At 37.1% G+C, this 26,304-nt stretch overlaps 3 protein-coding genes across 3 annotated transcripts in view; all 3 read left to right on the top strand.

The window, feature by feature from the left end:
• The window catches only part of LOC139945984 (poly [ADP-ribose] polymerase 1-like), a 74,872-nt gene extending 67,303 nt beyond the window's left edge, over nt 1-7,569 (top strand). The window contains exons 19-23 of the mRNA XM_071943552.1: nt 1,048-1,146; nt 1,801-1,953; nt 2,660-2,849; nt 3,536-3,653; nt 4,493-7,569. Of these exons, the coding sequence (XP_071799653.1) occupies nt 1,048-1,146; nt 1,801-1,953; nt 2,660-2,849; nt 3,536-3,653; nt 4,493-4,562 (630 nt within the window). The 3' untranslated portion in view covers nt 4,563-7,569. The remainder of the gene's footprint in view (nt 1-1,047; nt 1,147-1,800; nt 1,954-2,659; nt 2,850-3,535; nt 3,654-4,492) is intronic.
• Nucleotides 7,570-9,066: 1,497 nt separating this feature from the next.
• Nucleotides 9,067-10,721, top strand: LOC139939479 (sterile alpha motif domain-containing protein 15-like). The gene is made up of 3 exons (XM_071935436.1): nt 9,067-9,183; nt 9,633-9,731; nt 10,087-10,721. The coding sequence occupies exons 1-3, from the start codon at nt 9,076-9,078 to the stop codon at nt 10,288-10,290; spliced, it is 411 nt and encodes a 136-aa protein (XP_071791537.1). The 5' UTR covers nt 9,067-9,075; the 3' UTR covers nt 10,291-10,721.
• A 1,422-nt stretch (nt 10,722-12,143) lies between these two features.
• LOC139946002 (Golgi resident protein GCP60-like) overlaps nt 12,144-26,304 on the top strand; it is a 33,656-nt gene continuing 19,495 nt past the window's right edge. Inside the window, exons 1-2 of the mRNA XM_071943586.1 lie at nt 12,144-12,368; nt 20,864-21,005. Coding sequence (XP_071799687.1) covers nt 12,203-12,368; nt 20,864-21,005 — 308 coding nt within the window. The 5' untranslated portion in view covers nt 12,144-12,202. The remainder of the gene's footprint in view (nt 12,369-20,863; nt 21,006-26,304) is intronic.

Here is a 26,304-nt window from a genome sequence, read left to right on the forward strand (position 1 = left end):
GTCAGTTTTTAAGTTAATATTTGTTTTGAGTACCAAACGTGTACCTTCCCTTTAAGTGAATTGATAACACTTAAGTATGAGCTCACCCACTAGCACTCTTCCAGTATGATATTCCTTGCTGTCCATGAGGGAACACCAATTTGGTTCTTATAAAAACCACTTATGCTTCTGTGAAAACACGCCAAGTACCAGTACCATTGGTAACAGTGCCGCAGGCACCATTGCTTGCAGCATCTAACGATCCCATGGCATCCCTGGTGCTGGAAGCTGTGTCAGAGCTGGATTTGTTATCCTTCTTTGGCGGCATTATGGGTAACAATAATGGCAGAACAAAAAGTTAAGTAGATTCAGCAGTTAGTTGAAAACTCCCTGAAGTGTAGATTAAGCCGCAAACTCAGACGAAGATGGACAGTTGTGATGGTAAACCGAAGTGGTTGCGAAATGAAAGACATCTTACATCTTAAAAGGGCACCCTCAGCTGTTTGGACAACTGTTCATGTATGTTTTGTTGTGTTGTCAAATGGCCTTCTAGAGAGACTCTGCTAGTGTTGAAACCTCAGGCTAACTTACTTTCTTTGTGCAAAAACCACATCGGATAACAGTTCCTGTATATAAACGATCAAATAAATCCCACTCAGAGATAGTGAGATTACATATATGGTGTTCTCTAACCTGAATAACATATCATATCATACCGCCATCATACGAAGCTTCAACTCTCCCACTGATAGATCGCCGAATGATTCCTGAAATATCTGTAGAGCCCTGGTTAAGTAGGAGAATTTCCCACCCCCATTTAATCAAAAGCCAGTTGGTCTTCACTACACTTTGAAAAGTCTGCTATTGTCTTCGTCAGGCAAACCAACTTGTTAAATTTTTATTTCATGATTTCAAAAATTCTCAAAACATTTTTTTCTTGAAACATCGCTTTTGAACTTTGGTTGTCTTTATGTATATAGCAGAGTTTTTGTTTTTTTGCGCCAGGAGTGTCATCATTGACAGACATGGCACTAGAAATGTTCATTTTGTCACTTTTTGTTATGGCAGGTCATTCCGAAAGACAGCGAGGAGTTCAAGATGATAAAGACATACACTAAGAACACCCACGGAGCCACCCACAGCTCATATAAACTTAAAGTAGAGGAGGTGAGTATTACTGCTTGCAAATTTGATAAGTATGGAAAATATTACTAGTCACAACTAAGCCTCAGGGCGACCAGTAAAATTTACTACGCGACTAGTGACACTAATTGCGACTAATCATGATTCCCAATATGCACTGCAACATATTGTTTGCTGCAGGCGTACTATAGTCACATTCATACTAAAAGGGCTAAAAGATTGTGTCACTGATGTCTGATTGTGTTTCGTAAGTAAATTATGTTGTCGTAAATAGTCATGAGCAACACAATAGATCGATCCAGTAAGCCCCCTCCCATTACATATTGACCAATCACAACCCATTACGTAACCAAAAGTCCGACAAATTAAGGTCTGACATGCTTTCGCGTATGCTTGGCGCACATGGCAGAGTTGTGCAGAAAAGCATTGGAGCGGCTCACGTGTTCTTGCACACACGTGCACCGTGGGCAGAGCCTAATGGAACGGTCTTTTGGTTCACCGAGCAGGAAGTCTTTCCTTCTTTGAATTTCTTCATTCCAATCATCTATAAATCTTGCATTCTTCTTTCATTTTTTTTTCTTTTCACCCTTTCTTACTTCCTCTACCTTCACTGTCCTCCATCGATCATTTCTTCATATACAAAGCTTCAATAATATTTCTTGTGGTTCCATGCTAAAGGTGTACCTTCTGGATCGCGAAGGCGAGAAGTCAAGGAACAAGCCCTTCAGTCAGCTCCACAACCGCATGCTCCTCTGGCATGGCTCCCGTCTATCTAACTTCTGTGGTATATTGTCGCAAGGACTCCGGATTGCTCCACCAGAGGCACCAGCAGTAAGTAGGATATTTTATTTTTGTTCTTAAAAATCAAAGTCAACTTTGTCTCTGGTATTTTACTTTGTTTCTAGTGGTAAGACATCTGCTGCTCTAGCATGGCAAAGGTCATGGGTTCGAATCTCACTTGACTGTTTTTTGTTCGCGGAACTTTTTCATTGGAAAGTACTGAATAGATACAGTGCTTAAAACAAATCAGTAAGCCAATTTTTCAATTTTCTATGTGATAACCTATTTTTGTTTGCCTGGTTTGATTTTCTTGTACTAGGTTGACCTTCAAAATGGTGTATGTGCAAGTCTAGTGTGAGTTTAGGAAACAACTACGTCAAGCAATTTTAGAAAACGATTACGTAGTCTGAAAAAAATTTGTGCACACTAAGTGCTATTATTGAGTAGCAAACTATGATTTTTTATTTGTAACTTATACATTTTAACTATACGAGTTAAGATGTTCAGTGTGTCACATACTTTTATGGTTTAAAAACCACAAGGAAATGGTACCCCTGAACAGAGAAATTGACAAATTACGGAGACTGCCAACATCGGGCTAGATAACTCACTTGGTAGAGCGTCTACATGCTAATCTGGAGATCATTGGTTCAAATCCTGCACTCATTAATGTAAAAAAAAAAAATGATTTAACCCTAAATCATTTATATTTAGCACCAGTTTATCAGTATTTTTTCATTTCTCATTCGACAAACAGACAGGTTACATGTTTGGCAAGGGAGTTTACTTTGCAGACATGGTGTCCAAGAGTGCCAACTACTGCTTCACAACTCGCAGTAACTCCACAGGGCTGATGCTACTCTGTGAGGTAGCTATCGGCAACATGCACACCCTGCAACACTCGGACTATGTAACCAAGCTACCAAAAGGGAAACACAGCACAAAAGGTAGGGTACCAGACACATCCCTGTTGAGACAGTTTTTGTTCTTCCCTTTGTCCCTGTAGCTAACACCATCCTGTAGACTTATACACACCATTCCTTGTGGAGTACCCCAGACTTTATAGTCCCCTATGGAGACCCTTGTTCTCACACAAAAAAAATATCGGGCACTGTAAAGGTCGTTTTAATCTCGGTCGTGCAATGGTCAAACAATGGAAGTCTTGACGCGCAATCCTTACAGTCGTCGCCGAGGCCTATAACAAGTGTTTTTATGATCGCGCGTCAAGACTTACATCACGATGACCATCGGGCGACCACCGACTATAAACCGGCCTTAAAGGAACATTACAGAATTGGTTTTGCTAACAAAACAGTTTCTGGCAGTGTAAGCTGTATCTGGGTCACGAGAGAATAGTGAAAAAACGATTACAAATTTTGCATTGCATCGATGCCAAAACAAAAAAGAATAAAACGCTCACTGAGCGATAAACTCCAAACGCGAAATTAGATTATTTATTTCTCATCAAGTATGACATTTCAGACAGAAATATTTCAAGGGATGTTTTCAACTATCAACATCATCATTAGGCCGTGTAAGCTTTATGTAAATCTGTGATTATCATGATTTTTGTTTCTGTAACGTTCCTTTAAGAGTTAATTCTGACTGTAATTTTGTGGGTTTTTTTCTCAAGGTGAGGGGCGCTCGTATCCAGACCCAGCTGGCCAGGTGGTCCTAGATGATGGAATGATTGTACCTACTGGAAAGGCAGTCCAGTCTGATTTGTCTAACACCAGTCTTTTGTACAATGAGTATCCTTTTAGAATTTACCGTCTGTGGTTGTTTTATTGTCTCTGTGTTTTTTTTTATATTAAAGGCAGTGGACACTATTGGTAATTACTCAAAATAATTATGAGCATAAAACATAACTAGGTAACGAGTGATGGGGAGAGGTTGGTAGAATAAACATTGTGAGAAACAGCTCCCTCTGAAGTGGAGTAGTTTTCGAGAAAGAAGTGATTTTCCACGAGTTTGATTTCGAGACCTTAGATTTAGAATTTGGATTGGTCAATGAACAAACTCCATTTGACCTGTAGGTGAGGGCGCCCCACTTAAATGACTTCATTGCGGAAGGTCTATTTAGAAGAAAGTACTACCAAATGGTTTGACCCATATATCATTTTTTTGAGGTAGCCATGTTTTTATGCATGTGTAATCTCGTAAACTGGAGCACAAGTTAATCAAAAAAAAAAAAATGAACACTGGGGGGGGGGGGGGACTCGGAGCACGACTAGACTTATCTAAGGATCTTTGGTTCAAGACATGGTTGGGCTTTAGCAGTCAGTCGTGATGACGTGGCAAAGCTGCCATTCCAGGCCTAGAACTACACAGAGACCTCTGTTGCCCCTCGTCTTGACCATTCCCTGTGTATACTTCAAGACTTTCCAATGAAATTTCCCTATTTGCAAAATAAAAATGGCCTTGCCTTCTCAAAGATTTTGACAATCTCTCTGATTATGGAAAATTCAAAATATCTCTTTGATTGTTGTACGGAACAAAAAAATAGTCTGTGCTTACAAATTAATGTTTCATGGGAGGAGCTGTGACAAAGTTCTGCGAGTGATGTTCCCTTAACCGAACCTTTTTCTAGATTCATCGTGTACGATATCGCCCAGATTCGCATGAAATACCTGGTCAAGATGAACTTCAAGTACAACTAAACAACCAGACAAAGTCTTCATCCAACAGCTACTGATGTCCCTCAATGTTTCGTAATTTATCTTCTCCACATTCTCAGGTCAACCTGTGAGATTTATAGACGATGTGACCTATGTTTACATTTAAACCTCCCTCTGTTGACAAAACACTGTACATGTCATGTTTCGTCGGCCAAAAAGACACGTAGTCATCAGACCTACCAAGTCTCACGCATTAGGCGTGAGACTCACGCTCACACGCACAGCAACTATTTTCTCACGCATTGGGGCCAGACCGGGAAAAGCTTTGAAATAATCTCACTCATAGCTGGCCTCTGGACTTGGCATCTCTGAGTCATGGTAAGTGTGCGTGTACTCTCTAGCTGGCTGCCAAAACATAAAGGTTTTGCCTGATAGTATTCGCGCCAATCATGTTATGGTTTTCGAGTGATGTCAGAGGTCACATCGACTATAGGATATTTAAATTGTTTTATTGCAGTGGATCGATATAAACAGCATGACTTAATCTAAAACCTGACCAAATTTGACAAACAATGTTTTCTGTTAACCATCGGAAATCATGGAGAATTTTCCCCTAATAATGGTAACTAAATAAAACAGTTTGATAAATCATAAAATCACATGCGTAGGTTAGCATGCATGCTTTTCACTTTTCAGACTCCAAAGCTGGCATACATTTGAACCCTTCAAAACAACACTTCTTGCACCATTCAAAAGTGATTTTTAAGACAAAAGGTCGTTTTGAGATTGAGAAGTCCTAAGACCTGTTTTAGCTCTTGTGGAAATCTTTAGTGAAATTTTAAATCTCAGCAAGGTTTAACTTGTTTATTAGTGACAACTATGTGCAAAGAGTTACTTCGTGGAAGATATGATAGTTCTAAAAAAGAACCAGTAGTAAGTTGTATAAACTGTTCAAAAAGTATAGATAGTTTCTCCGACTTGACGTCACACCACGTAAAGTCAGCCATTTTTTTTACAGGCAAATCAATTATTTTTTTAAAGCACAACTACTGGTAAGCGCTTTTCATTAATACTGGAAAGATCCAAAAGACAACAAATGCTTTTGATTTGGACCACCATTTGTTTAAAAGTGTGGAGTTTTCAGATGACTCTGATGAGGAAGTAAAATAGAGAACTTGGCATAGTAGCAGCAGCATATCATTGGTTGTTGTATTATTATGAAAGAGAATTCAAAAAGTCAGAAGATTTTTTTGGTTTTGCTGTCAAAGTGAAATCCACAGGGTGAAAAAGAGTTTGTTATGTTGGCCTCTGAACGCATTATGAACAGCTGTGTGAGAATGGGTGTTTTATTGTCAAACAATTTGGTCGCCAGAGCAGTTGTTTGTCATAACAAGAGGGGGTTGATGGTTAATGACATGTTTTTCAAATTAAATGTATGCATATTTTTTAAAGCATAATCACTTTTTCAAGGTGCCGTTTGTGGAAAAACTGCAGACTGATTTTATGCGCAGTTATTTGTGCTGACAGTTTACCAATTTTATAAACTTACGCAGAACATTCTTTCTTGGACTTGAGGCTATGCAAGTAAGGTTTGTGGTGACACCATGTAAAATTCTCTTTATGAGAAGTAGTGGTTCTGAGATGAGCCGGTGAGTACTGATAAACTTTTCCGTCAGTGTGCTCTGACCATCTACTGGACAAAGAGATTTAACATGGTGTCATCGCAAACCCTACTTACTCTTACTTGGCTTGAATAGATAGCAGAATGCAATGTGTTGGTTATGTTTTTCAAGTATTAAGCTGATTGAATTGGGTTCCATGTTTGTGATGGCATTAATTATTGCGTGCTTCTGCTCACATCTCCTCTTCAGCATCTTGAAGACGGCAATCCCGTTATTCAGTGCCTGCACCATCTTCAAGGAAATAAGACAATTATGCCTTTCACAGTGAAGTTTTTTTCTTCTTCAAAGTTCAAAGTTTATACTCGATGTTAAAAATTACATACATTTTCTGAGGGATGTATGATAGTCACGATTTGGGTGATCAAAGAAATTATTGGAAATCATTCAAGTTTTTTTATTTTGAGAATAGAGGTTAAATATCTGTCTTTTTAAATGTACATGATCTTGATGATTTTTAATGGAAGCAAACCTGAAATTTTCCCAGGATTACTTCATCGGTGAAGAGAAAGTCAAATGATTAACATTATACCTTCACCTGGCGATGACTAGAGCAAGCTAGTCGAAACGTTGAGACCAATTTCAGAACTGACTCCGCGGCAGTACAGTTATTACGATCCTATAAGCTAAAGTAGTAGTCCAGTCTAATTTCTATACCATCCGCCCTGGTAATAGTTAAAAAGCAGGACAGTTCTTTTCAGAACTGAGAAGTCTCCCGAACCTCCGATTATCTACTCCACGGCAGTAGAATAAAGCAAGACAGTTCCCTAAGAACAACTCTACCTGGCAAGTAGATACACACATGGTGTTACCGCAAACCAAATATACATTATACCTTCACACTTTTCATTACCAAAGTGCAGCTGTAGTGTAAAAATTGTGTAATGGTTTTTCAAGTTCAGTTTTGTGTAAAGTTCAAATGTTATTGGTGGGGAAGTTAACTTGAAACACTTAAAGGAAAGGTCCAGCGTAACCAGTTTGGGAATCACTTTATGTCTGTCCTTTCAATTATATTTTAGCCAGTGAGTTTTTTTGCTGATAAAAAGTTGCATGCTTACATTTATACGTGACAACCTCCAATAAAAGGAGAGGGCTCAGTTGTTTTTATTGTCACCTTTTATAACTTTCCATCTCATCAATATGGATTTCCAAAAAAAAAAAGGGGTAGAAGTAGAAATCAGAGTTTTCCAAATATTTGCTCTTAACTTTTAAAAATGAAATAGCAAGGATGCCAAGTTTTGTATGCCAACTTTTATGAGTTTACAGATGATGCCAAAATTACTTTCAATGGTTCCATACAATAATATGCAATCGTGAATAAGCTTTACATTTATTTTTGAAAATAACCTGTTGAACACCTGCTTTTCATGTTTATTCTCGTACTGTTCTTGAAGTACTCAGAATTGTTCTGAATAAACCACACAGAAGTGCCATTTTTAGACAGTTTGTTACAGTTGATTTTCTTCATAGGTTGACTATATATACATCTCTACTGTAACCATCTTTGTGACATTCCTAAATGCAGTAAAGAAATCAGTCAAAATTTTATCATGGTATTAAAATGAGCCCGGCTGTTTTCTGTTGCCTCAGTTAGAGGATTAAAGTCCTTCCTTTTGCAATGTCACAGCCGGGAGATTTGCCAATCTTGGTTAGCACATGGAGGAAAAGTTAGTAGAAGTCTTCACTGTAAACAGAAACCACAATTTATCTTTTAATACGAATGCCACCAAGTTACAGAATACTGATAAAGCAACTGCTCCGGAAAACAAGTACAACTAGTCTTCTTTCTTTAACAAAACATCCTTAAAGGCAGTGGACACTATTGGTAATTACCCAAAATAATGTTTAGAATGAAAACTTACAGTGGAGAGCTATTAATAGTATACTATGAAAACATTGCGTGAGAAACGACTCCCTCTAAAGTAACGTAGTTTTTGAGAGAAGTAATTTTCCACTACTTTGGTTTTGAGACCTCAGGATTAGATTTTGAGGTCCCAAAATCAAGCATCTGAAAGCACACAACTTTGTGTGACAATGGTGTTTTTTCTTCCATTATTATCTCGCAACTTCGAAGACCAATTGGGTTCAAATTTTCACAGGTTTGTTATTTTGTGCATATATGTTGAGATACACCAAGTGAGAAGACTTTTGTCTTTGACAATAACCAAAAGGTGTCCAGTGTCTTTAAAAGGGCAGATTAATATTTCAACCCAGTTATACATTTGTGATACTTATGGTTGCCCATACAAAATGTTTGGTTGGTTTAGTTTTGGTAAATGAAAGACATGTCTAGAGAACAAAGAAAATTGTTACACCATGATAAATTTCTTGTGCTTTATTCACCATCAATTTTTTAACCAACGCAATGGCTACTATTTGAACATTTTCTTATTCAGCACTGTGTTTGCCTTTAGTTGGTCATGTTATTGGATTTTCTGTTTTTAAAAACAGTGAAAATGTGTTGTATAATTGGGTACAAATTTAGTTAACATTTACAACAAATGAGTTTTATCAACTTAAGTATAAGCCTTTAAAAATAAATTGGTGTCACCATACTGCCTTTAAGGTTTTTTTTAACTCAGTTTAAGTTCTTAAAAACTTTTTTTCAGACCAGTTAGGGCCTATTATGTTTGACATATAAGTTACATGTTGTTATCCTTGTCTTTATTTTTTTACGATTTAAGTGAAGTTTGAGATGAGGTTTGATGCCCCAAACATTCCGTCTATTTCACGGAAAGACAAACTTTTCCACGAAACAAAACAAAAAGAGTTCTAAGGGACACCTGTCACCCGCACCTGTTCGGCAACTTATTATGTGAACAAAAGAGGGCGTGCTTCAACACGTCTCAAACCAAACCTTAGCAACGATCAACAATATGGCGGACGCAACTATTCGAGCTGAGGCAATGGAACCGAGTTGTTTGAGATGGTCCAGTGATCAAGTGGCAGACTGGATGGCAGATCTCGGATATCCACAATACAGGGTTTGTAGGAGTCATTTATATATTTTCAGTTAACTCGACTGGGTGGTTATTTGGGGGGATCGGCAGCGGACCCAAAAAGTCTCTCAATCAAAAATTAGCAATAGCCCCACTTGTAGCTCCTTGGCCACACAAGTGGGGCTAAATTAGCAAGTGACTGTACTGGAACTATCTGCATATCATATGGAGCAATACTGAACAATTTGCTCTGTTGACCAGTTGACCATGTTGGCTGGCTCTCACTCTATGTAGTCACCAGTCTAGTGTAATGATACCACACTGAATGATACGTTGGCATTGACTTTATTTTAATGTAGCCAATGGCCTTAAAAAAATATTAAAAGGCTTCTGATCTGAGTCACAGTTATAATTATTTTTGTTTGTTAGTTCTATTTTAAATACATGTACCTACCAGCAATTTAAATAAATGTTTTTGTGCTTTGCTTTTTCAGGAATGCTTTACTACAAACGGAATTGATGGGCGTAAACTCATTCTAGTGGATGCGTCACATCTACCTTCTCTTGGAATCACAGATTTCGAGCATATAAAGGTGAATTACTAGCGATAGGGACTCCTTCCTCTGTCCTTCTAGATAAATTCTTCCGTTTAGTTTGTGCTAAACTTTTACCAGACTACATGTGTACAACTAGAAGTAAAGTGAAGTGAAGTGCGCATTTTAGGCGACGCGGCATTTACACGTAAACCTATTGACCATCAAAATGCAAGGGGTCATTTAGTAACAAACCTGTGAAAATTGTATGGTCAAAGGAAAACAATGGGGAAAAATCCCATACCTTTCGGCATGTCCATTCATCATCCTTAACTTTTTACTTCTTTTTATTTTCATGGAGAAAATATTTACTCACGTTTTTTTTTTTAATTTGTTTCCTCTTATGACTTCACAGCACATTTCCAAAAGTGTAAGGGACCTCCTAGATATTGAAGAGCCTTACTGGAACCGTAGTATATCCCTCCCTCATCGCGAGAAGATGGGGATGTACTTAGAGAGGAAGAGCATCACCGGTCCAATCGCTGATAACTTCACCTACAACAAATATATGAAGGAACTCAAGAAAGAAGAGTTAGCTAAGAATGGAACCAAGAGGTAGACTTGGGAGAAATGAGGAAGGAGGGTGCAGAATTAGGGTAGCCATGATGGTATTTTATATTTTAAAGATTAATTCAGAAATGGAAAACAAAATGGGCCCAAATTTCATAAAAATGTACAATGCAACAAATTGGCTGAGCTCAGTCAAGTCTTGCTTTACAGGTTTTAAAACAAGTGCATTGTAAAACAGGAGAATTGGGGAGGGAGGGTGCAGAATTAGGTAGCCATGATGGTATTTTATATTTTAAAGATTAATTCAGAAATGAAAAAATGGGCCCAAATTTCATAAAAATGTGACGCAACAAATTGAATGAGCTCAGTCAAGTCTTGCTTTACAGGTTTTAAAACAAGTACATTGTAAAACGTGTATTGCTTTAAGGGGTGCAAAAGTTAGTCTTCATGGCATAATATGCCATAAAGAAAATACTACAATATGCCATAAAGACTAACTTTAAAACCCTTTCAAACTGGATTTTTATTGTATTTTAAGAATGTTGCATCATGTGCTCAGGTTATTGATTGTAAAGACTGGCTTACTTCTCATAAACTGGTTAACATTATACACCAATATAAAGCTTACAAATAGGGCTACATTGATATCTTATTTTTAACCTCCCAAAATATTTTGAGAAAAAGTTATGGCAATTTATAGATTTCGTATTGATTCATGTACGATTGATTTTACATAGGGTCAAGTTGAATAGATACAATGGTTTTGGGCCTTCCCTAAAGGAGGAGCAACTATGGGAACATTTAGGGGAGTGAAGACGATGTCAAACACATTTGCAAAACTTCTTACAAGATTTGATGTAAAATTATGTTTTAATAACCCATAACAACATGTTATAGTAAAGTAACCAGTGATTTATATTGAAGAAAAAAAATTGTAGGGGGATTGAATGGAGCTACATCCAGATACCTCAAAGTTGGTATACATGTAATTATGCTCAATGAATCACCACCTAAAATGGCTCTGATAAATGAAATGCTCTAAGTTTAAAAATAATGTTAAGGACTGATAAAGTGGATGAACAGAGGGCACATTTAGACCTCTGACAAAATTCAATCTATTTGATAAAAATTGGGTAAACAATCTTTAAAACATCAACAAGAAAAACCTTCAATCAATCAAGAATATCATAAGAAATTGTCTTTATTGCGACTATAATTATAATATCTTTTGCAATGAATTTTTAAAGATGTACTTGATTTGATGTATTTATCGTGATGCCTTTTTTTAATTCTTTCTTGAGCTGAATTATGTATGGAAGATTTGGGAAGAAAGTGTATATAAATTATTGTATTTTTTTGTATATAATGTGTGTAAACAAATAAAATAAAGCACCTTGTAAGACAAAATAAATGTTTACCTGAATGTAAAGTAATATTGTGTTTAGCTGTTTGTGTATATATTCAGTTATATTAATTGAATTGTTCAAATAGTTCAATGTTTTCTTCGAACCTTTTCAAACTTTAACTTTAAATCTCATTTGACTGCAAGCAAAATTTTGTTGATATTCTTTTAATAAATTGCTGTTTCTGCCAAAATTAAGACAACAAAAGATAAACATCAGGAAACTAAGAAAATTGCATCCCAATGCTCCAAAGGATATTATGATACTTTTCTAGAAAACATGATACAAATTTTACACTTTTCATAAAAAAACATCTACAAATCTTGATGAGTAATAAATCGGTTTACTGTCGTCTGCTAAAAGTGAAGCATTTTCTTTATAGAGGGCGCTGTAAAACATAAAAACCAAAAATAGCCCGAGTCAGGTGCTCTCCACAAAGACAATTTACGTGTAACGGGCATTCAAAGAAACAGGAAACCGTACTGCTCTAGACGCCGTGTAATAATCGGATACGTGGCTGGAGATCTGCGAAATCCGGACGATAAACCGGTGTTTGCTATGGCTGATTTCAGAGTTTCTCCAGACGGCTTAACACCGACAGTCGACGAGGAGTCTCCAGCGACATTGAACGGCAGTGTGGAGGTGGAAGATACTGAAGATATTGAGGCGAAGTGGGGATTTCCACTGCCTGCTTTGTACAAACTTTCGCTAACTTTTTACAGAGGTAAGGGCAGATGACGTGTTTTGTGTACGTGATATAATGTGTGTTGTAGGCCTAATATTGAGCTATGTTTAGTAGGGATAACGATAAAGTATGTTAATTCCGACACCAGTGGGCGGCGGTTCATGACCCGCCCCCCCCCCCACGCCCATGGGTAAGTTGGGTTGGTTCTACTCCTAGAACTATAACTATCCTATGACTATGTGGTTCGTTCAACTTCAACTACTGCGGTCCTACTAAAAGCCGACAACAAGCTGTCAACGCCGACAACAAGTCCAGAGCGCCGACAACACGCCGCCAACACGTTTTAAATACCTCAAAAATGGCAAATAAACCATATACATTTTAGAACTATATGTGTTCTGTAATATAAACATAAAGTTAATGTAAAAACTTCACAAAAAGTGTGAATTTTTAACCAGAAAAAAACTTCACTTGCACGGAAAGCGGTCGGACGCCATCTTGGCTTAAAAAACGTGTTTGGACCAGACTATTATGATACGGGTAGATTTAGCACTTGTCAACAACAGAGGGCGGGCTTTATGTGAAGACCTTCACTGCGATAGACCTTATCGCAAATACCAATGCGCAAGCGCAGACTGTTGAATGAGGTGCATTGTGGGATAGATATGAATCAAATTTTGCTACCAGCAAGACCACAATGCACCTAATTCCAAGCTTTACGCGCGCGCCCCAGTAGTTGCGAAAAGGTCTAGTGTGCACAGTGCATGACGCCCGCCCTCTATTGCTAAGTCTGACTCACCCGCATCATAATGGACTGGTCCAAACACGATTTTAAGCCAAGATGGCGTCCGACCGTTCTCCGTGAACGTTAAGTTTTTTTTCTGGTTAAAAATTCACACTTTTCGTGAAGTTTTTCCATTAAATTTATGTTTATATTACAAAACACACATAGTTCTAAAATGTATATGGTTTATTTGCCATTTTTGAGGTATTTAAAACTTGTTGGCGGCGTGTTGGCGGTGCTATAGACTTGTTGTAGGCGTTGTCGGCTTGTTGTCGGCTTTTAGTAGGACCCCAACTACTGTCTCGAGACGATAGCGTCTCGAGCCGAGACGATAGTGAAATGAACCTCAGTCATACTCATTTATTAGTCACTCATTATAGTTCTAGTTAGTTAGTTGCACCAACGTTACCCTCCTCCTGACGGCCGCACAGGCCGGAGGGTTACGAAGCATCCGCAATCTGTGCAGGGCGAAATGGTTAAAAACGTACAATTTCGACAGCTAGTCAGCAGATTTGCTCCATTTGCACCACTGAGGGGGGCGGAGCTTTGGCTGTGTGTGCACGTCACCAGGGTCAACATCTCAGCGCTGCGTGTGGTACATTGTGTATCCCGGTAACTGTGCAGCCGTAGTCTTGGTTCCAAGACCATTGGTGTTCCGCGGTCACACACAACCAAATAAACGTTCCGATCTATGCACGGCAAAAACTTTACACGCGGTGAGATGTGGAAATCAGAGAAACAGAGCGCCTGCTAACGTTCGATTATTACAAGCATTTTTTACCACACCCAACCACTACTGAATTGTACCTTTTTGGTTTTTATTAGAGTGTATGTGTAACACTATAATCTGAAAACATAAAAGAGGTTAAATCCAAGATTATTAGCAAATATGTTGTTATTTTATTTTTTGTGGTTGCCAACTTATACCTAGACCCTCTGAAAGGTGTTGTGCTTGAAAAAATGCTTTATTTACCCCGGCTAATTAAGATTTTCCTGAACGTAGTAAACTACAGTGGGTCTCATGCAGGGAGATGAAGTTTTTTGTCAAACGCATCTAAGGGTTAAATAAAGTGATCGTTAATCGTTAACTATATGTTAACTTAAAATTTACAAAAGAATGAAGTTTAAAACACTACCCTATGTCTACAAAGCTCTGAATGATCTGTCGCCGGTCTATCTGACAGATTGCATTGCAAACAGTCAAGGGAAGGCCTGCCTGACATTGGAACAGCCCTAGACATTGTTTGTCTTGCCATCCCAAAGAGAAAAAAGCCAATAGGCGATGCATCATTTGTTTCGGGCTAACTCTCTGGAACCTATTTACCATAGATCATTTATAAGATCCTCACCAAGGGACCCTTGCTAAATTGCTCTCATGTGAAAGGGGCTTTAGTCACACTGTACCTGTTTATGTGTGTTGTGTTGTCATTCAGCCCTCAAAAAGACTCTAGTTATAGTCAGTCGCGGGATGGTCGGGCGTCGGAAATCTAGACGCGCGATCATAAAAAGACACTGTTTGTAGGCCTCAGTCTAAAGATTGCGCGCAAGATTTACGTCGCGCGACCATCGTGCGACCGACTATAAACCGGCCTTTATAAGCACAGGTGCAAGCGCGCGTGTCACGCCCATGTTATAACACTTTTTACTGGTGTTATATCATCCATCCAAACACCCCCACGTGATGCCATCTCGACCAATCAGAATGGATAAACTGTCTTAGGTATATATGAACAAATATTGTAAGCCTAGTAAGGTTGTAGTAGCAATTAATATCCGGCATAATTTTTTTCACTTTATCGTTGCAGCACCACTCTTTTGATAATCGATTAATTTGAAATCCATATTTGAGACTTTTAAGTTCTTAAAATCCCGCAAATATTAAGTCTCAGGCTCTCTCCTACTTAATTTTTTTTTTTTATAAGATAATAAAACAGGCTCAGAATTCTCTTTTTGAAAAAAGCCGGGAGGATCAACTGGTATTTGGCCTCAAGTTCTGTTTTTCCCGTCTTTGTCTTTAGGGCCGGTCGAGTTTTTGAATTTTTTATTATTTTTGAAGAAAGTCGATGTAGAGGCCGTACTCGTAGTACACATAGTATAGAACAATTACTACTGTGTCTAAATAAGGCAAATCACATTATTCATATTACACATTAGACCATGCTTACAACAATACTTTTAAATTAAAAACAACCCATTTGTGGAACAACTCTTAACTGTATTCAAGAAACAGATGAGGGGCAGTTGGAGGGAAGCTGTCTTTCATTTCTTTTTGTGAGAATAAGAATGAGTGATTTTTTTTTTTTTTTTTTCCGCTCTTTTTTTGTTGGAGGGTGGGAAACGATTTGTTGATGATGCATTTTTATGTTTAATGGTTTAATCCACATTTGCCTACTGGGCCATCAAACCAGAATAATTCATAGCCCTTGCCTTCTGTCATGTCTGTCAAAGTCCACTAGTCTCAGATGGTCTCAGTCAATCCGGCTAGCAGTGGTACATTTTTTAACCCCTAGTGGTGTATATCTATAGAAGTTAGGGAATTAAGTAAGATCGTAAAACCGCTGCTTATTTTTCATCATATTAAGGGAAAAATTTGTTAGTTTGCGACTTGTTTGGTTGCAGTGAAGTAGGGGAAAAAATCCAGCTACTGAAATTTATTCGGCCGGCTGGTAACATTTCAAAATGACTAGCCCTGTGGACTACCTTGAAGTATGTAGTTAATTTCGATCCCTGTGGTTGGCTTTCGTAGGCAATTATTTTTGGGCAGTAGGAGATGCTTGTTATTATGAACTCATTGAATTGAAACACCACATGCTTATTAGCTTTTATGTCATGAATAAATAAGATGTTGAGGAAAACAAACAATACTCCATACTGTGGTTTATTGTCTTGTCTACTCCGGTAATTATGTCATTACTATTGCAAGGCCAGGTGATGTGTGTGTGACATATAATCTCACTGTGTAGGCCTACATAATGTACAGTATGTCAAGCCCATTTCACACAAACTGGCTTCACTGAAAACCAAAAGCATGGATTTTGAGCTAGTACTTTGATTATTATTTTTGTATTACACTCGGCTAAATTGCGTACCTCTCCAATACTGTACTCTTAACAATAGAAGTTTCTGTCACAAGAAATACTTCCAAGCGATAAAGTGGGACATTTTATGAGTAAAGCCTGAACTTAGTAGCGAAAACTTTTGGCATGCAGCAGACCCCTAACACATGTGATGCAATAAATTTCTAACAAGATAACTTTCAAAACTCTTCTACTGTCTGACCATTCCATACTATTAAAGTTACTGGACATTATTGGTCATTACTCAAAATAATCGTTAGCATAAAACCTTACTTGGTAACGAGCAATGGAGAGCTGTTGATACATTTAGTATAAAACATTGTGAGAAATTGCTCCCTCTGAAGTAATATAGTTTTTGAGAAAGAGGTAATTTCTCACTCAAATGTTAAAAGACTTCAGGCCTGAAGCCTTTTATGTACGGCATCTGAAAGCACACAAATTTGTGCAACAAGGGTCTTTTTTCTTTCATTATTCTCTTGCAACTTCGGCGTCCAATTGAGCCAAAATTTTCACAAATTTGCTACATGTATGCGTGTATGTAGGCCTATGTGTTTGGACACAACAAGTGAGGGTACTGGGTTTTGATAATTATCAAAGATGTCCAATCCCTTTTGAAACATTGTAAATACAAGAATTAATTTTTTATAGTAAACTTCCATAAATTAATTATTTATTGCGATATTTGCTTCCTCCATGATTCAATGGAAAGAAAGAAAGAGCTAGAAACAATCAACATCCACGTGTCACTTGTTTTTTATACACTTTTTATGTAAATTTATGCAGGCTTGGAAATTTATTCATTAAAGGGGCAACTTGGTCGTTCTTCCTAAAAAAAAAAAGGGAAATGAAATGTGATAAGGCCAAGACCAGGGGTGGATTTCACAAAGAGTTAGGACTAGTCTTATCTCGAGTTAGGACCAGTTACTCGTCCTAACTTAGGACTATCCATGTAATTTGTATCTCCTAGGACTAGTCCTAAGTTAGGACTACAAATGTAGTCCTAACTCTTTGTGAAATCGACCCCAGGTCTGTGAGGTCTATCCCCTGGCCTTTCCTTTCATTCCATGTGCATATGTATACCTTTGTACCTGGTTTGGAAAATGAAAATATGAGCATGAACACATCACCCTACTGCAACTATTTTTTATGTAAATACACATTAAAATTTCCAATTTTCGTAGTGCTTTTTAGTGGGGAAATTTATTTCTTCTGAACCGATTAAAAAAAGGGGAATCTTTTGTTAAAAATCAGGAAAATTTGTTGAGGATGGTGATTCTTTACAGAAGCAAAAATTGCCACCCTCCCAGATCACCCTCCCAGATGAATGGACTGGTCCAAGCAGCAACGAGGGGTTGTAGTTATTATTCCCCTCGTCCATGTCAGTTGCCAGACATGCATCCTTTATTATGATTATGAACCCTTTCAGACTGTCTATCCGTGCATCATTTAATTTACCCTATAGACAAAATGCACCAGTCCATCCTGCTGCAGGTCTATCCGTGCATCATTTAATTTACCCTACAGACAAAATGCACCAGTCCATCCTGCTGCAGGTACATGTAGAATGCAGACAATCCCAGTATTTATTAGCGACGTGTTCCCTGTTCTAGATCTACGTACACTAAAAACCTCTGACAAATGCAGTTATTGTTGCCTTTTAATTTGAGAGTTGTATCCATTTTGGTGAGTTTAATTGACTGTATGCTGTCTTTCATATTGTGTGTGTTTTTTTTTCAGTAAAAAGATGGTTTTAGTCTATTACCGTATGTGGTGAAATATTTCTTCGTCCATGGTGAAATGTAGGATAAATCAATGTTGATGGACACACAGCGAGGATAATTTATGGTGGCCCTATAGAATGTAATGTAGTGTACATGTACATGTAGTGCTATTAGGTTATTCATGAACATTGTGAATGTGTTGCAAGTATATTACAGTGTAACTGTACTTTATTTAGAATTTGAGCTTTTATACATGTACTGCTTTTGTGTTGTGGTTTATTACCTACATTGTACGTATGCTACAGTGCATGATTTTGTAGTGCTGGCTATGACTTAAAGGCAGTGGACACTATTGGTAATTACTAAAAATAATTATTAGCATAAAAGCTTTCTTGGTGACAAGTAATAGGGAGAGGTTGATGGTATAAAACATTGTGAGAAACAGCTCCCTCTGAAGTGCCAAAGTTTTTGAGAAAGAAGTAATTTTCCACGAATTTGATTTCGAGACCTCGGATTTAGAACTTGAGGTCTCGAAATCAACCATCTGAACGCACACAACTTCAGTGTGACAAGGGTTTTTTTTCTTTCATTATTATCTCGCAACTTGAGCAACTTGACCGATTGAGCTCAAGTTTTCACAGGTTAGTTATTTTATGCATATGTTGAGATACACCAACTGTGAAGACTAGTCTTTGACAATTACCAATAGTGTCCACTGCCTTTAAAAATAAAATGTATTGCATTTGTACATATTGTACAATAGGCTAGTATAGGCCTAGTTTTGCACTGTAAAATTTGATATGTTGATTAATTTCTCTTGGATAACTTTCCGTATGGCGCCACCACTTTTTCACTCATTTTTTACAGAAAGGGATATCTCATTGAGGTAAATTAGATACTATATTATTTCATATCGAATGAAAAAGTGGTGGCGCCATACTGAAATTTGTCCTTTCTCTTCATGTACTGACATGGAGTGTGTTCTTGAAAGCACTTGAAGTACACAATTTCCTGCATGTGTTATCACAGGAAACGTCTATGAACTGATAGTGTTATCAATTCGACCTTCATGGTGGGTGTTATATCAATAGCTTTATTGTAACCTTAGAAATAATAATAATTCAGACAAAAATAAGGGTTGATGTTCAATGTAAAATTGTACAGAAAACAAGCCAAGTACTTCATTTAGGTATTAAGGCTAAAAGTTATGAGGAAATTTACATTTTAATTTGGAAATATATATTGTACAAGTTAAAACAAAATAAATGAAAATAAAAAATAATTAAATAGGCCTATATGAACTGTTTCATACATAAAATGCAACACTGAACAAGCCTTGAGAACTAAAAAGGTTCATTTATTTGCAACCACATACGATTGGATTCATTATAAAAATACTAAAACTTACAAAAAAAGCAAAAAGGGCTCAAAACATTAGCCGCTTACTGTTTATGCCTACATGTCATGAAGAAGAAAAAGACAGCGTACATTTCACAAATTTACAAAACAGAGTATTTAAAAGTAGAATATAATAATAATAATAATAATAATATGAAACATTTATATAGCGCTCTACGGAGAACAGAGCGCTTTACATGAGACTATGACAACAAAACAAAAGAAAAACAAACAAACTAGGATGGGTGGGGAAAAAGAAATGTCTTGAGGAGGCTTTTGAATACAGGCAACGAGATCGCCTCTCTCAGACCCGCGGGGAGCTCATTCCATAGGCGAGGGGCAGCTATGGAGAATGAGCTATCCCCAGCTTTCCGTCTAGTTCTAGGAACGGAAAGCCACACAAGTACCACTCCAAATTGCGTGGTTTTCCTTTTAACTCGTCGAACACCACGGTCGGACATATGGCCGACCGTGTTAGTTCGCAAAGTAAAAGGAAAACCACGCAATCTCGAGGCAAATTCGTGTGGATCATTGTATTCTACTTTTAAAACATCTTTCTAACCATATGCATTTTATAACAAACGGTTACAAACGCTTTTCAAAGACCAACTCGACTGATCCAAGGCAACGTGTTCCTTTAACAAGGTGCTCTATAGTTAAATGAGTCTCATAATTCATGCATACCTATCATACCTGTCATCAGTGCTTAACCATGTGAACCTTGTTAACAATAAGTGTGACCTCGTACATTCTTTCAGTGTTCTGGCAGGCAGTGGTCCTATGGGAAAGTTTACATTTTGTGTCATAATTTCCACATAAAACCAAGAGTTATGAAAGTAAAAGCTAGTCAAGTTTTGAGATGTGCCCCCTTTCATCATATCAAAAGTTGATAAGAATTAGACAGTGCAATCTCCATAAAATATAAGATTTTATGTTTTCTTCCATTGAGCTGTGTACAAATCATGCCTGCAGGAAGTCCAGGCTCTGTGGCTCTTTTGTAAACATGTGATGTCACATGTCACATGTCACATCGTCTTTAAAATGAACAATATTATTGGTTGTCCTTCTGTTTGTGTAATGTACATTGAAAATACCTGGTCCAAATCCTTACGAGGAGGGGTTTGCCTTGTTGTGTTGTCATTTACTGTATCGTATGCATAAAGTAACAAATTTGTACACAAAAATGCCCAATTAGTCATCAAAGTTGCCATAAAACAAGGAGAGGGCAAAAACCTTTCTGCACAATTTGTTGTGCTTTCTTTGAGACAATTCAAATATTTTTGTGAAAAATAACCTCCTCGAAAACTTTGCTACTTCAGAGGGAGTCGTTTTTCATGACAGCTCTCCATTGCTTGTTACCAAGTTAGTTTTTATGTCAATAAATATTTTGAGTAATTACCAAATGTGTCCAGTGCCTTTTAGGGCTTTACAATATGTATATATAGCAGTTACGCTCAGTTTATTATTTATTTTCAATCATTATTAACCTTAATTTGCACCTTCAAAGTCTTTTCTAAATCGATGTTTTATTTTCAATTTTTTTCCCACTTGCAGAAAAAGAGGGAAAAGCCTTTCATCTTTCCTACAAAGACAAAGTACGGTTGGTTGCCTATGTGAGGCAGATAACCCACGGCAAGTACGACCCATCAAACTCACCCCCAGTTGGTTATCTGGACGTTGTCGGTAACGATAGAAGGTAAAAAAAACCACCTCATAAAACACTCCAGTTGTGCAGAAATGAAATTAAATTCTTTATTGCCAATGGCCAGGTCCTCATGCTGAGTGGGGGCTTTGTACATATTACTGCTTAGTTAGGCCTATGCCTGCCATGTACTTTTTATTATATATACCTTCAACTTTAAAGGGAAGGTATACGTTTGGTTATCACTTTTAAAATGAATGCCAACAACAACCTTTGATGAGAAGCCTATCATTGTTTGATAGTATAAAGCATTTTGAGAAGTGTGGTTATGTAAAAAGATAAAATTTTTTACACCTCGAAGTTTGAATCTGAAAAACGTTACAGCAGTTACGCTTCTCAGATTGTGTATTCCTATAAGGGATTGTTCTTCCTGCGTGGGCATACATTTTTTTTAAATCTCCACTGGCTTCCTGTTAAACATAGAATACAATTCTAAATCTTGCCTCTCGCATTCAAGGCCCTCCATGGATTAGCACCTTAATACATTACAGATCTTCTATAACAACGTAACATCAGACCAGGCCTTAGATCGTCATCATCACCACACATGCTCTATGTTCCCAAAACTCGTCTGGCAAGTTATTGAGACCGTGCCTTTTCCAGCTGCGCATCGTTTCTCTTGAATTCCTTGGCAGACGAGCTGAGGGACACCCCTGATCTATCTACATTCAAACACAACCTCAAGACTCATCTGTTCAATTTGTCTGCTTGCTAGCTTCCGGCGCCTTTGTATGGTACCATTCCAGATACTGTGCGCCTTATCAATGTTATGTTATTATTATTATTAATATTACATACAGTGTATTTGCTCCGGATTTGCAGCGATATCTAAAAAAACGTGATCACCTTTTTAGTTTTATGTTTTATGTGAAGGGAACAGTCAAACAGTCACCCCCTTACCAAAAACTAACTGTACACCTTGCCTTTAAAGGGGTGGGATATGAAAGCTCTTTTTAAACTTGATATTTTATTAGTAAGTAGGCCCCTATGTAGTAATTTAATAAGTTGGCAATATCGACTTGATTGATTACTACATGTACATGTACGGTGACGAATCAGATCAACTTTCAATGTTTTTTTTCTCAAGTCGTACTTTTGCTAAAGTCAAGTCAAGTAACAAGTCAAATTTTGGCAAGTCAAACCAAGTCACAAGTCACGTAATGTCCCGAAATTATGCTAAGGTGCAGCTCATGGTGGCACAATGCATGGTGATGAAGGACATAAATTTAAAATGAAATTTACAATATGTTTAGAGTTAAATGTCTCTAGACAAAAAGCTTTATAAACAAAAGTATTTATTTTTTTATGAAAATTTATTTAAAAGATATTGAAAAAAATTCTTAGTCACTGCTTCTGCACTTGAGTGTAATGATACATGTACACTGATACACTCCTGTCCTTAACGGATTGTATGGAAGATTACACTGTTTCTATGCACAAACAAGTACAGCGCTCATTCATACATTTTGCATGTCACGTCTAATGAGCAGGTGCACCTACGTGTCTGCGTATCCGTGCAGATCTAATCTCTTATGACAGTCTTGAGCACTCAAAAACATTGGGATATTCATTTGAAATATTAGTTGCATTGGTCTCAACATCAAATTTATTCAAGTCGATTCTCAACTCGCGCAACTTCAAGAATCAAGTCAAGTCATTTTTTCCTTTAAAGGCAGTGGACACTATACTGTATATTGGTAATATCTCAAAATAATTGTTAGCATAAAAACTTACTTGTTAATGATCAATGGAGAGCTGTTGATAGTACACACGGGTATAAAACATTGTGAGAAACGGCTGCCTCTGAAGTAACATAGTTTTCGAGAAAGAATACTAAAATATTTGAATTTGATTTCGAGACCTCAGAATTAGATTTTGAGGTCTTGAAATCAAGCATCTGAAAGCACACAACTTCGTGTGACAAGGGTGTTTTTTCTTTCATTATTATCTTGCAACCGCGATGACCAATTCAGTTCACAGGTTTGTTATTTTGTGCATACATATGTTGAGATACACCAAGTGAAAAGACTGGGCTTTGACAATTACCAATAGTTTCCAGTGTCTTTAAAGGCAGTGGACACTATTGGTAATTGTCAAAAACTAGCCGTCACAGTTGGTGTATCTCAACATATGCATAAAATAACAAACCTGTGAAAATTTGAGCTCAATCGGTCATCAAACTTGCGAGATAATAATGAAAGAAAAAAACACCCTTGTCACACGAAGTTGTGTGCGTTTAGATGGTTGATTTCGAGACCTCAAATGCTAAACCTGAGGTCTCGAAAACAAATTCGTGGAAAATTTCTTCTTTCTCGAAAACTATGGCACTTCAGAGGGAGCCGTTTCTCACAATGTTTTATACCATCAACCTCTCCCCATTACTCTTCACCAAGAAAGGTTTTATGCTAATAAATATTTTGAGTAATTACCAATAGTGTCCACTGCCTTTAAGTCAAATCAAGTCACAAGTCATTTTTCCTCCAAGCAAGTCAAGTCAAGTTAGTCACAAGTTTAATAAAAATTGGCGACTCGAGTCTGAGTTATAAGTCCAAGTCATTGGCTTAAGTCAATGTACATGTACTTGTACGTTGACTCAATGGATGTACAGTACATGTATCTCTGATACCAGTACTGGTATGTGGAGCTTCTCCTGAAAACATTGCTCTGTGATTTTCACTTGTTTTCTCAAAAACTTGTGATGACTACATGTATATGAAGCTGAATTTTCTGCAGGTAAATTTACAAAACATCTTCATTCACAGTGAGTAGGGATTCATGTCATGGCTAAAAGGGTATCAAAGCCCCTTAAGAGGCCCATATTAATGCTATTTATGTACATAAAAAACATTTGGACTGTGTACACAGCGCAAAAGCTTCTTTTTTTTTTCTCCAAGACATGAAGATGAAGAAGAACCGTCTTGGAGTTATATCAATAAAGAGCTCAGTTGTTTATCTTATCTCTCACCATCTTGGATAACTGGACTCATCTATTTCCCATGAAGGGGGAAACAGATGCAGAGAATGAAATTGTCTTACTACTGTATCTGCTGTAGATCTTATATTTCATTGACTTTCAATTGATTTTTGCAAACTGATTTTTTTGGAAATTATTTTAGAGACACGCATGTAAAAGTATGGGATTGCTTATTATCAACATATTACTTAAGTTTTGATCTCAAGGCTCAGTGATTTTAGGTCCATCTCAACTACATTGTTTGTACAGTTAAAGCATTTTGATACCTTTTGTAGTTCAAGTTTTTGGCCATGACATGAATTCGTACTCATTGTGAATGAAGACTATGTAATATAATTTACCTGTAGAAATTTCAGCTTCATTAGGCATGAGAAAAGGTGAAAATCACCGATCAATGTTTTTAGGAGAGTTGCGTAAATACGTTGTACAAAATAATTCCATCATCTGAGATGAAAAATTATTTTTGTGACATTGTTTCGTATTCATTCTCAAAAAATAAATCACCTCAGTAAGTAATATTTCAAGTAAGGGAAGTTTTCTATCACCATTATCTTCAAACCGTGTAAGTTTAATGTAAATCTGAGGACATTGAGTTTTGTGTCGTACAAAAAGTACCCACACCCTTTAAAGTCTTGAAAATAGCATTTTAAGACCCTCCAAATCACCTGCTTATAATTGATTCCTGCGCTAGCAATAAGCCTTATATGAATGCCCGCTCAAAATCCCTGATAAAACGCACACCTGGCCATTTGCTCGCTGAAATACTCCAACAATAACAAGGGCTCCAGTTCCCGCATCTTGCGCCTTCGGCACTCTATAATCTTTGCACCTGACCACCTAATAGGATGACATTTTCACAGGGTTGTATGCTGTGTTGTCAGAAACATTAGAGGATGCGAATTGATTTACTTGCTAAACAAACAATTTCTGGGTCTGCTGTGTATTTAATTGTCTGCAACCAGCACTGGGATTTTTCTTTTGTCGTAGGCGCAAGGCCATTTTCTATGTTCCATGAGAATGTTAAAAGAAAAACTAAATCAATGAAATTTTGTAACACTACTCAAATCACCATCTCCCCCACCCCCTCCCCTTCTATCCCAGCCCATCCTAGCCCTGGACTTAAAAACAGTTTTATTTAGCTATTTTTGTTTATTTTTCTGGTGTTTTTAGTTGTAAAGTTGGGTTGTTGTTTTATATATTTTGGTATTGTTCTGTTTGCACTGTTATTTTATGTCTAGTAATTTTTTACTGGAGGTTAAATTTTTGTTGATGTTCTTTGACCACCAGACCATGGAGGTAGAAACCAGACTGAGCTTTAGTGAATATTTGTATCCATCCTGTAATTGAAAGTGTATTAAAATGAGAATAAATACATGATGATACAAAACATGCACTTCAATTCAAGAAGAAAATCAAACAGCATTGGAGAAGTGTTTTTTGCCGCTGTGCATGGAAAGTCAGATAAGAATTATCTGTAAATAGTAAACCATGTGAATTGCACGTTATTGTTTGTTTGTTTTTTATTTCCAAATATAACAATAAATAATCATAAAACATACAAGACAAAGGAACAAAGGGTGATAAGAGGAGGGCACCAGGAAAAAGCCTAGGCTTGTACAGAGCCTGGACCCTTTATATTATAAATTAATTGGTTTTACTTTATAACAATAACAATGTTGATTGATGAAATAAAAGTACAGTGAAAGGTCAACTCATACAGCAAAAATAACACAAAACAATGTTTGTTTGTAATTAAACTGTTTTTAACAATTTGTTTGCTATGCAGCCTTCAATACATATTGAGAGTTAATAACAAAAAGGAAAATTAACTGAACATAATTACTTAACAAATTACAAAACTAGATAAACTGGAATGGATAATCATCGTACGCGTGTAGTTACAGGTGGTGTCATTTTAAACGATACTAGTTAAAAGTAGGTTTTTCAAGTATTTTTTTAAGCTGTGCACAGTTCTAAATGAAGGTATTGGGGTGAGCTGATTCCAGAGTAGGGGGCCTTGATGTCTGACTGTTTTCATAAATAAAGTGGTCCGAGCCTTACCAATATGAATTTTAGTAGCTGATCTAGTGTTATGTGAATGGATGTCAATATTTCGTGAAAAGAGGAGTCTTATGTTACCTGGTAACAAGTTAGATTCAAACTTAAACATAAGGACCCCAAGATGATATTTATAAAGTTTAAAAATATTGAGTGTATTAAATTGCTTGAAAAGTGGTGAGGTGTGCTCTCTAAAGCTAGAATTGGCTATAACTCTCAAGGATTTCTTCTGTACGATTAATAGCTTGTTTAGGTAAGAAG

This window comes from Asterias amurensis, chromosome 1 (genome assembly GCF_032118995.1).
Source record: "Asterias amurensis chromosome 1, ASM3211899v1".
NCBI classification, from domain to species: domain Eukaryota; kingdom Metazoa; phylum Echinodermata; class Asteroidea; order Forcipulatida; family Asteriidae; genus Asterias; species Asterias amurensis.

Excerpts from the sequence above, each read along its gene's own strand:
- LOC139939479 (XM_071935436.1), top strand. The coding sequence starts at position 9,076 with ATGGCGGACGCAACTATTCGAGCTGAGGCAATGGAACCGAGTTGTTTG. Across the intron at positions 9,184-9,632 it reads TCGGATATCCACAATACAGG|GAATGCTTTACTACAAACGG; the intron begins GTTTGTAGGAGT and ends TTGCTTTTTCAG. Across the intron at positions 9,732-10,086 it reads CAGATTTCGAGCATATAAAG|CACATTTCCAAAAGTGTAAG; the intron begins GTGAATTACTAG and ends ATGACTTCACAG.